Source organism: Microchirus variegatus (assembly GCF_963457635.1).
Source record: "Microchirus variegatus genome assembly, chromosome: 8".
Lineage (NCBI taxonomy): Eukaryota > Metazoa > Chordata > Actinopteri > Pleuronectiformes > Soleidae > Microchirus > Microchirus variegatus.
The window spans coordinates 25,553,526-25,564,458 of record NC_139809.1 but is presented as its reverse complement, the minus strand read 5'-3'; the positions used below and the strand labels follow the sequence as shown (position 1 = coordinate 25,564,458).

The following is a 10,933-nucleotide window of genomic DNA, read 5'->3' as shown; positions in this document are numbered from 1 at the left end:
GTGTGCAGCTTGGTTAAAAATAACTACGATGAGATATGTACAAGGACTTTCTTTGTATTGTTTACTTCCAACATTCGGCCAAACATTTCATATTTGAGATAATCAAATACAATTAATAATAGTTATCAAGCATGTAACACTGTTTGCTGTTTGTTTTTGAGCTGGTGGACAGTGGGCATTTTAATTTATCATGCATCATTGTGCATCTCCATATAATGTGCATCACATTTCGCCCTACAGCTGTTGTATGGACTGTAATTATCATCATTATTCACTATAAGAAAAAAACTTTTTTGCAGAGACTGGATCTGAAATTCAATACACAGGAAAAACATTCTCGCGGTATCAAGAGGATTGTTCACCATAGACAAGCGTCTCTCAGTGCTGTCTTTGGTACAGCTTCAAAGATATCCAGTGATACCACTCAAGTGACTCAGTAAACGCAGTCGAGCGGCGCAGCTGTCAGAGAGCAGCAGTCACAGACTGTTAACCTCAAGATCTGGAAGTGTTTGTGAGTCAACGAAGCTTCACAAAACTCTGTTACCCTCTACTTTTTGTCAAAGTTTGGCTACATGAAGAGTCTTTTCACTTTATCTGCAGGATCTTAACGTTTACACCAAAGTCAGCTCAAGCACTGCATCTGGCCCTGGCCAAGGTAAGCAATAACTAATGATTCTTAACAAGAGACAGCGGAAATAGCAGTTCTCAATATTGTGCTATTGTTAAAGTTCAAAGAAAATTGACACAAAAGTGACATATTTAATGATTATTTGAATTAATTAATTCTGTTCTTAGGTGTCATAATGCAAAGGCTCTGAGTAATATCACAGTTATATCAAAATGGTCCTGATAGTGGTTCCTCGGATAACGTAACCCATTAGAGAACTGTCACGGTTTGTAAATATCCCCATACAATTCCACATTATTTGTTCCTTACTGCTGTCACTGGCAAAGTTTTCAATATTGGGTTTCGTTTGTTGTTGAAAGTAATAAAGGAAAAGGGAAGGAGGAGGTAATTATGTATTGTGATTCCTATCTTGTTTCTCCAGTTTGGCCTTGGGCATCACAAATAAATGCAGCAGTATTTTGTGTTGTCAAACAACAGAGAGAGCAGCTGCATGTACAAGTATAATAAACAGTCTCTGTAATGTAGCTTCACCTTCTCCTTTGGTAATAAGAGAGAACAATATCAATATTATTTTCATCAAAAGAAAAGTCATTTGTCCACATTACATTTTTTTCTTTTCTTTTTCTTTCATTTAATTAGTTTGATTTAGGATTACTTTGTCTGCAACTAAATCAACCATTCCATGTATTATAATTGGTATGAGTGGTACTTGTTACTGGTATTAATTGCATTGTTTCAGTGTTGCAATTTGAAATAATAATAATAATAATAACAATGAATAGTTTATCTAAGTTAATAATAGCATAAAATGTATGCTATTATTAACTTAGATAAACTATTCACAGAAGTAATAACATTTAATGTTATTACTTCTGTTAGTTAGTATATCTGTATGTAACATATAGTTTACATTAAACATAATTGCAACTGAGTTATATATAACAACTTCATATAGAGTTTTTTTTTTTCTTCATACCCCAAACTCTCTCCAGGCAACAAGTTAGTCAAAATTATTAAAAAAATAATAACAATAGAATAAAGTAATTGCATATTCAACTATGACTCTCATATAACTATGTATATCACTGTGACTTGCCAAGAGACTGAATTAATGTCTGTCCCTATGAACAGTTTGGGGTTTATAGTGCGTATCATGACTGTGGCTGATGGTCTTCCACATGTTGCTGTAATAAACAGGAAGTAAAAGTTTAAAACCCCCAAATGAAACAAGCAACAGCTGACTGACAGATTGTGTTTGTGTGTTTGTACCCTGTTTTGACACAGACACCTGCCTTGAAAATGACCCTGCAGCCCTTAACTCCAGTGAACTGTGCAAGTCTCCTGCAGCCCGGCTGCTCTCTGCTGCAGCTGGATGGACAAGTTCTCCTGTTTGGCCAAAAAGGCTGGCCTAAGCGCTCCTGTCCAACAGGAGTATTTGGGATTCACTTTAAACAGAACGCTATGAGGTTAAGAGCCATCTCCTTCTCCAATGATTCCATGTACATTCCTCCGTTACGTTGTCCAGCTGTTTGCCGCCTTGACCCCTATGATGGCCTTCCAGAAAGTTATCTCATCCACGGTGGCCGTACCCCCAACAACGAGATCTCATCAAGCTTGTACCTGCTGACCACGGACAGTCGTGGCTGTAATCGTAAACTGACCATATGCTGCAAAGAGAAGGAACTGGTGGGAACAGTGCCAGGGGCGCGGTACGGCCACACAATGAGCATGGTTCAAAGCCATGGGAAGACGGCGTGTGTGTTATTCGGCGGAAGATCCTACAGACCTGCGGGGGAGCGGACCACAGAGAGCTGGAACAGCGTCGTAGACTGTCCTCCTCAGGTGTTCCTGTTTGACCTGGAGTTCGGGTGCTCCTCTGCTCACACCCTGCCTGAACTCAGCGAAGGCCAATCCTTTCATGTTGCCCTCGCGCGAGAGGACTGTGTCTACTTCATTGGAGGTCACTCGCTGACTTCCGACTCCCGTCCTCCACGGCTCTTTCGCCTGCGTGTGGAGCTCCTGCAGGGCAGCCCTTTGCTCTCCTGTGAGTCTCTTGACATTGGCATATCCATCTCTAGTGCCATCATCACCCGCATAGGTCCCATTCACAAATATATCATCTTGGGTGGATATCAGTCCGATTCTGAAAAAAGGATTGAGTGCAGTACTGTTGTTCTTGATGAGAAAGGGATTACATTTGAGACGTTAGAAGCACCGAAGTGGACTCCAGATATCACCCATAGTCGCACTTGGTTTGGAGGCTGTGCTGGGGAGGGAAAAGTCCTACTCGCCGTACCCACTGAGGGAAGGCAATCTCAAGCAGATACGCATTATTTCTATCTTGTGAGCTTTCATACAGAGGGCGAAGGAAAGGAAAAGGAAGGAACACAGGGCTGCAGCCAGGAGTCCACAGATTACGATGACTCGCCCCCTCTTGAAGACTCAGAGGAGCTCTACTTTGGTCGAGAGCCACATGAGCTCGATGACAGCAGTGAAGGGGATAATTACAATGAAGAGGATGAAGAGGATGAATCACAAACAGGTTATTGGAAGAAATGTTGCCTGGGCTGTCAGGTGGAGCCCAACACATGGGAGCCATACTACTCCACTGAGCTCTACAGGCCAGCCATGATCTTCTGCTCCAGAGGGGAGGGGGGACACTGGGTCCACGCCCAGTGCATGGAGTTGACCGAGACCCTGCTGGTCAGTCTCTCTCAGGGCAGGAAGAAGTATTTCTGCCTCGACCACGGAGGTCTCCCCTACCAGGAGAGGACCCCGACTCGACAGGTCACGCCACTCAAGCGCACCCCCATCAAAGTCAAGAACAGGAAAACTCCTCCAGTGATCAAGATTTCACCAGCCAAAAAAAACTTTTTCAGACGACTTTTTGACTGAATCTGTGCATATACTATGTATGATTATGATATATATGATTGCTATGTATATTTGGGGAGTTTCCTTTCTCTTAATTAAGTATAAGAATTGTGAAGTCTCACTTCTAAAGTGTCTTCAGATACTGTATGTTGTGATATAATGAAATAAAATAAGCTGAAATGAATAAACAGTTAAAACATCTGATGTGGTTTGTAGAATTATACAATATGTGCAAACTGATAGTTAATGTATAACAGCTATATATTGTATTTTTACATGAATATTTTTATCATTCGATCTGCATCGACTATTTTATCCACTGTTGAATATAGTTGGCCCTCTGATATATTGTTTTATAAGTGATCTGCCCATTTATTCTACAGCAAAGCATAAAGCATGAATAATGAATCTCTTTTCTTTTCTTTTTTTACATTTCCAAGAACCTATAACATTTAATGCTGTGTGGAAAATTGTTACGTCTGTGCCTCTATTCTTGAATCTGAATGTGTATTATCTTATCTAGTCCATAAGTCATCATTTCCCCAGCATCCCTAAAGGTCATGCCATTGATAGTCTCCTTATCATATCAATGTAATGATTAATGCATTTACATTTTTCTCTTCTTTTTTTGATTCTATTCCTTCATGATCTGATAAAGTCATTAACATATTGATGAATAAATGATGTATAATTTCAGCCTTTGAAATGCGTTCTTGTAATATCTTTTTGAAAATGATTGTAATTTTCAAATAATATATATAATAAGCTGTAGGCATTTATTGATGTAATGTTTAATTAATTACATTTAAATTATTGACATTAAAAAGATGATATTTTAAATACACAATAGCTATATTATATGTTTTTAAAAAAAACACACATTTTAATATTTCAGGTTGCCTGGCTGTAGCTCCTCCAGCTCAAATTGTGTTTTCACTTGTCATAACATGCTTTTCATATTGTATTCCTTGATTACCTTGAAAATAAACAGAACTATATTTAACTCAACCACAAAATCACTTTATTGTACTTAATGTCATTTAAAGAAATCAAACAAGACAATTAATTAAAATGATGTCTGTATTTATTTTATTCTTCGGTGGAAACAGAGTACATTTATAAAGAAAACATAATTGTAGTTCATTAAAAAGATGGTAGATTGTGGTACAGCATTTAAAACCACACAACATATGGAAATGTAGTGGAAAAGCAAATAAACAACAGGTGAAATTGTTTTGCAACCCCAGTAAACAGTACCTGATATTTAGTGTGATATGGAAAAACAACATGAGGAAATGCATGCCATGACATAAAAAAAATAAAGAAGCTGAATTTTCTGAATCATCCATCATCCACTACTTTAGAAATGCAATTCATTTACAGAAAAGAAAAAAAAAATGGGACAAGTTGCAAAATAATTCAATCAAAACAAGACGCTATTGTACGAGTGTGACAACTGTCCGGTGAAATGTGAATATTTCATAGCTGTCACATGGTTAAACCCAGGACTGGAAAATAAAATAAAATACTCAATCAAATATGAAAACAAAATTGCCTGTCACCATTTAAAATGGTGTGGGCAGCAAAAGACAATATAATCAATCAATCAAACAAATAAAGTTGCCAACAAATCCGTTTAAATCTAGTTTCTCCAGCTCCATCCCATCTCTCTTCACTTCTAACAGAAAAAATGCAGGTTATATCCTAAACGTCGGAAAAATCCCTGCCTGCTACAGTCTATGGAGTATTATGATCGGTAAGGGACCATACTGTATTTTATGATATCAACATAAAGGTCAGTATGTGCTTTATTTTATGCGAAGAATCCGTATAAGCATCATCTATCCTCCACTGTGCAAAACCTAAAAAAGATAAAAACTGGTTCAAAGTGACCTGGCATCTATTCCAACCCTCAGGGATCCCACAATAAAACACTAAAGTAATCTTTTTCAGAGGGCAATTGTGAAGCAAAGAACATTTGGGTCCCTGTGATTGCATTGTGCTCCAGCTCAATGATATATTAATACAGTGGCCACAAATGTGGCCTTTTTAACACAATTTCCATCCATGACTTACAGCACTTTCATCTGTTTCCATAAAAATCCTTTCTATATAAATCCATAATGCATCATATCCTTGAAATACAATAAAGTGAACCACATTTCACAGATGCTGAAGATACAGGAAGGAACATTCCTGCTCAGAACAACAAAAAACAACCAAACCAAAAGCAAAGAAATTCATGTACAACACTTTTCAAAACAAGGAAATTACACTCGTCAAAAGATTTGGGAAGAATGTCAATATATTTTGATAAATGCAAGAAAATTGTTATTTGAAATGTGACTGAGCTGGCTGGACTTAAAGCAGAACCTTTGTGAGACTGTTCATATTTTCTTGTGACAAAAATATTATTGCAAAATATCAAAGTGTTATCAAAGTTATTCTAAATATCCATCAATGGATAAAGAAAGAAAGAAAGAAATGACAAGCACAACAATATAATGGAGGCAATTAACTGTTGATTCAAGTATCATAAAGTTAAACACTAAACACTACAGGTTTGCATCTAAAGAGAAATCATACAACAGTCAATTTCAGAGACATTTCCTCATCTTCCTGCATTTCTACTGGGTTGATGGTAGCTTGCAGAGCTTTGACAGAATCTTTGTGAGCCTCCATAAACTTCTGCAAGTACTTGGAGGTGTAGAGCCAATGATGTTTCAGCACATCCTCCAGTTCAAAGGTCTTTGACTGACGTGCATTCATTTTCCTAAAACGCCTGAACAGCTTGTTGGCCGACTCATTCCCCTCACTGGCCCAGGCGCCGATGGATCCATCTCTCTCAACGATTTCAGGCACATGTGCCAGGGTCTTGTGAAGGTAATTGGTTATCTTTCCATTGTACCTGTATTTGAAGACAGAGGAGAGGAGGTCGGCAAAGCGCTGGGAGTTGAAGCTGTAGCTGCACACCTGGTCGGGGCATTCCTTTGCTGGGCAGGTTGCGCGCCACACAGGCTTCATCTGGATGTAGATTCTCATAAGCTCTCTGAGGGCTTCCCTCCTCTCCTCGGATGGCACCAGCTCACATACCACCTCCACAGACTCCATGGTCATTAGCCTGCGGGCATAGTTTCCATTCATCCTCATTATTGGTTTGAGCTTCATCTTCTTCCTCAGTTGTTTATCCAGGGCTGCTCTCCAGCTGCGTCGTTCCTCCCGGCTGGGGTTGACCTTTTGGTACATCTCCCCTATCTCATCCTGGAAGATTTTGTAGAACTCGGTGGCGTTGCCAATATCACAATGTAACGCATCAAGTGTGGGCTGGGTCTCCATGAAGGGTTTGGCTGTGACTCCTTTGACTCTGTCTCGCAACTCGTCTAGAGACTCAGAGAAAGGGTTGGTTCTCCATATTTCATAACGGTCCAGGTTCTCTTCATGAGAACGTGTGATGGAGTGCAGCACCATGTTTTTACATGCTTCTGCCCGAGTTGAGTCACACAAAGTGCAGATATATGTGGACCCCGATGCCTCCAGTCCTTCCATTTCTCTTACCATTTTCTCATCATATCCTGTGCCTCTGAAATGGAAGCTGAAAAAGCGAGGCATGCCGCCCATGGATAGGATGAGCCTGCTCTCTTTCATTGCATTACGTTCTGCAACTATGGGCCCCAGGAGAGCTGTTAGTGTCTCATGGTCTGACTCATCTACAAAAATCAAGCCTAGGGGCTTACAAGACAGTTCTGAGTTTGGCTTTGGCTCAGTGAAGATCGTTACCTCCTTCTCCTCATCATCAGGTCGAACCGAGACAGACATTACAGTGAAAGAGAAACGTACAGTCTTCTCAGGAACAGCCGGTCCTCCACCGTGCTTCTCGGTGACATCGCCCATGCCATCACAACATTCTTTGATCATGACACGAAAGCCTGAGGTGCAAGCACTGTCTTCCATCCCACTCTCTCTCAGCCCCTCCATGATGTCCTCCTCCAGATCCTTTAATGCTGACACCAGTGCCACATCATAGCGAAACCTCCGAGCGATGGTATCGGCTGGGTAGTCATCTACTGAGGAAGCCCATCCTGACAACCCATTAATAATGCCAACATTGCAAGATGGAGACACATTTTTCAGAGCTGGCTGCCATTCAAACTGGTGAAAGCCAGGGAGAAGCTCCTTCTCTGCAGCTCGGAGGGTATAAAGGGGCTGAAAAATCTGGCGGCCACTGATAGCTTTGACGGTCCGGTACAGCTTGTGATACTGGCTGCAGCTCAGGAAAGTGTTCACTCGAATGGCCAAGCAGACTGCAGGATGTAGCCCGAAACCTCTTCCTGCAGAAAAAACAGGAGAAAAATCTCAGAAGGAGACAGAAATAGGCAAAATAAAATATGAAAGGCAAGCAATAGGAGGAGACTGAGACATGAGGAGAATCATTTAACACTGTGAAAGCCCATTTCCCTTGCTTTAAAAAAGAACTGCAGTATCAAACGTTTCCTCATTTGATATCCTGCATTTTCAGCCATTTACACCATGAGAAGGAGAGAATCAGGAATTTAGTACCCAGATGTGAACGTATCATTGTCAAAAACCCCACAAGTCCATGATTACAAAATCCAATATTTCCTAATTTCCAAATTTTACAAGGGGACAGAGAGTTGAATCGGAGAAGCTGCTGAAAGTGATGTATTGGCTGGAGATGAAAACAGACACCAGCTGGCCACCGTTCCCCAGAGAGGGGGATGGTGCTGTCTATGTAATTTGCAGATACAAGAGCTGCTGATGTTGTTTTGATTCAAACAGCCCTTTCACAGAAGTTGTTATTGTGCATTAAAGAGAGTGTGAGACGGACAGACAAGCAGACACAGAGAGAGTGGGAGAGAGGAGGGGCTGGGCGTGTGTAACAGTGGTGGTTCAATAGACAGAGATGGACAATAATGAAATGCTTTTCAATCAAAATCTCTGAAAACTTTCTCCCATCACTGAACAGTGAACTTTTCATCTCATTGTTATTTATGTAATGACTGTGTACCGCGGGGGTAGGCGGAAATATTAATGAGCAAGCGCTATCATAACTTTCATTTGTTTGTGTCCCTCTCTCTTGGCCCTGGGAGATTTAATATTGATTGAACAAAAGGCTTGTAAGAGCCTCTTACCTTGCATCAGGGCCTCAAGCTCATCTGCCTGCCGGTGTTCATTTCCAGATCTTAGTGCAAGCAGGAAGAGTGTCAGACACACAGACTTCAGGTCGCCACCTTCCTCTTTGTCTGCAAACACCCTCACGTGGTTCTTCACATCCCTCAGCCGATGTTTCTGGGCACGACGGGTCAGTGACAGCAAATGCTGACGAGGTCTGCCCCCTTTATTGGCAAGCAGGTAGTTATCAAGCTGTGAACACTGCTTGTTTGTGTCTGTTTGTCTCAGCTCATGATCCAGATAGTGGGTTTTAAATGACTCCAGCTTCACATGCTCACCGCAGTCACCTCTGGGGCAGAGCAGAGGTAGGGAATACAGAGCTGATAAAAAGGCTTTTGCAGGTGGGGTGAGATCATTGGGGGCAAAGGGCAAATTGCAGGCTGGGCAGTGGGGTCCCAAAGCCTTGTTATATTTTAAAATGCAGCTGCGGCAGAAGAGGTGCCCACAGGGGGACTGAACTGGATCAGAGAGCAGGTGGTCACACACCAGGCAGGTGAAAGAGTACAGGAAGTCCACAGGGAGCTTCTCAGCGATCAGCCTCGTACTCAGGTGGTCTTTCTGGCACTGGGTGATGTTGCTTACCCATTGCTCTCTCTGGATACTGGGTTTCCTCCAGCCTCTGAATGCAGGACCATGTTGATGATCTCCAAACGGTCTCAAAAATCTCCGCTCTCCAACATGAATGCTGTCGATGAGCTCCCACCTGCTCCTTTTTGCAAGGCTCTGGGCTCTAGGAATGCTCTTCCTCCTCTTCCTTCCAGTTCGCTGGAATGAATGTTTCTTGGGGAAACAATGGTGGCAGAGGGAAGAGTGGGGTTTCCACTCAGGAACTCTCGTTCTGGAGAAACTGCAGACTCCCCCACCTCGTATTGCAGCCATCCAGCAGCGATGGCAGAAGGAAATAGGGTGGACTGATTCGGTGTCCTCTGCCACATCCACCTTGAAGACTTTGAGGATGACCTCTGGCCAGCTTGTGAATTTGCAGCCCATTTTACGCAAGGCACCTTTACTTCCATCATCCAGATCCCCGTGAACAACATGCAGAGGTCCCTTCACTTTCCTCAAAGTCATTCCACAAAGACGACATAGACACCTTTATCGAGAAAATTAGGATTGTCAAATTCTTAAATGGTAACATATAAAGTGTCAATTTTAAAGTATAATGACAGTTGTTTACCTGAGGTGGTTCATGTGTGTGTCCATTTCCTCTAGCTTCCTGTCGACCCTTTGACCTGGGCCTTCCACATTTTCCTTGCTTTTTCCCCCAAGGCACAATTTCATAACACTCCCTGGACCCACAGCATTATTCAGCTCTATTTCTGGAGCTGCAGTAGGTGAGATCCTTAGCAAGACTTCTCCCTCAGGCTGGGAGTCAGTGGGCAATGGAGCCTTCTCCATGGACCTCACCCTAAACAGCTTAAACTTCCACTGAGAGTATTGAGACTGGGGATGGGGGAGTTCTGCTGGCATGGAGGATCTGGGGCCATCTGTCTCTAGCTTCTCCTCCACCATGATTCAACCTAGATCTTGGACCCTGGAGAGAAGAAGGGTGGTTAGTCTGATGGATTACAAAAGAATGGAAATAATTTCAGCTGTCCATAAAAGACACTGTAATGGATACAGAGAGGAGATTTACAGCTTTAGATCTTCTCTAGATATCCCTTGTGTCTTCTTGGCATTGAACTCATGATACAGATGAAACAGCTTTATTTGAATCCTGTTGAATTTATACATCAAGTACCCTGAAATCCCACTGAGGCCCAACCTAGAGTGCTGTATCATGCCATAAGTGACATTTAAGTCTTGTGTAAAATGTATGAGACAAGCATAGGGGGGATCGATAGTACCAAAAAAAGTGATTTCTCTCATCTCCTATTCCATCGCAATGGGAGCAATTGTGACTTTTTTACTTTGACAGAGTGAGTTTGCTAAATGGGCAACCTTATACCGAGCAAGGCTGTCAATCATTTATATTAGTCATTTTCTTGGCTTCAGAGAGAACTGGAGCCCCGGGAGCCTTCGACTGGCATTTTAAACGAGGAGGAAAAATCAGGGGCACTGTAAAATGTGTTTCACGAAACACAAACACTGACCGAACAGTAGGGGAAACGAAAAAGGAACAACCATATTGACTAAAGATCATAAAGGATTATTCCAAACACAGCAGTGTTACATTTAGAATAGTGTTTCTTAATATACAGGCAGGTAAGAATCAATGATACTGCTAGACTGACAGGCCCC

General features: G+C 41.8%; 2 protein-coding genes across 2 annotated transcripts; one reads left to right on the top strand and one right to left on the bottom strand.

Moving 5' to 3' along the window:
• Window positions 1–1,927: 1,927 nt before the first annotated feature.
• On the top strand, window positions 1,928–3,523 carry rag2 (recombination activating gene 2; the record flags this gene model as incomplete). The annotated part of the gene is made up of 1 exon (XM_083894091.1): window positions 1,928–3,523. The coding sequence occupies one exon, from the start codon at window positions 1,928–1,930 to the stop codon at window positions 3,521–3,523; it is 1,596 nt and encodes a 531-aa protein (XP_083750217.1).
• A 2,559-nt stretch (window positions 3,524–6,082) lies between these two features.
• On the bottom strand, window positions 6,083–10,204 carry rag1 (recombination activating 1; the record flags this gene model as incomplete). Its single annotated transcript, XM_083894298.1, has 3 exons — window positions 6,083–7,830; window positions 8,653–9,785; window positions 9,870–10,204. The coding sequence occupies 3 exons, from the start codon at window positions 10,202–10,204 to the stop codon at window positions 6,083–6,085; spliced, it is 3,216 nt and encodes a 1,071-aa protein (XP_083750424.1).
• Between the last annotated feature and the right edge of the window lie 729 nt (window positions 10,205–10,933).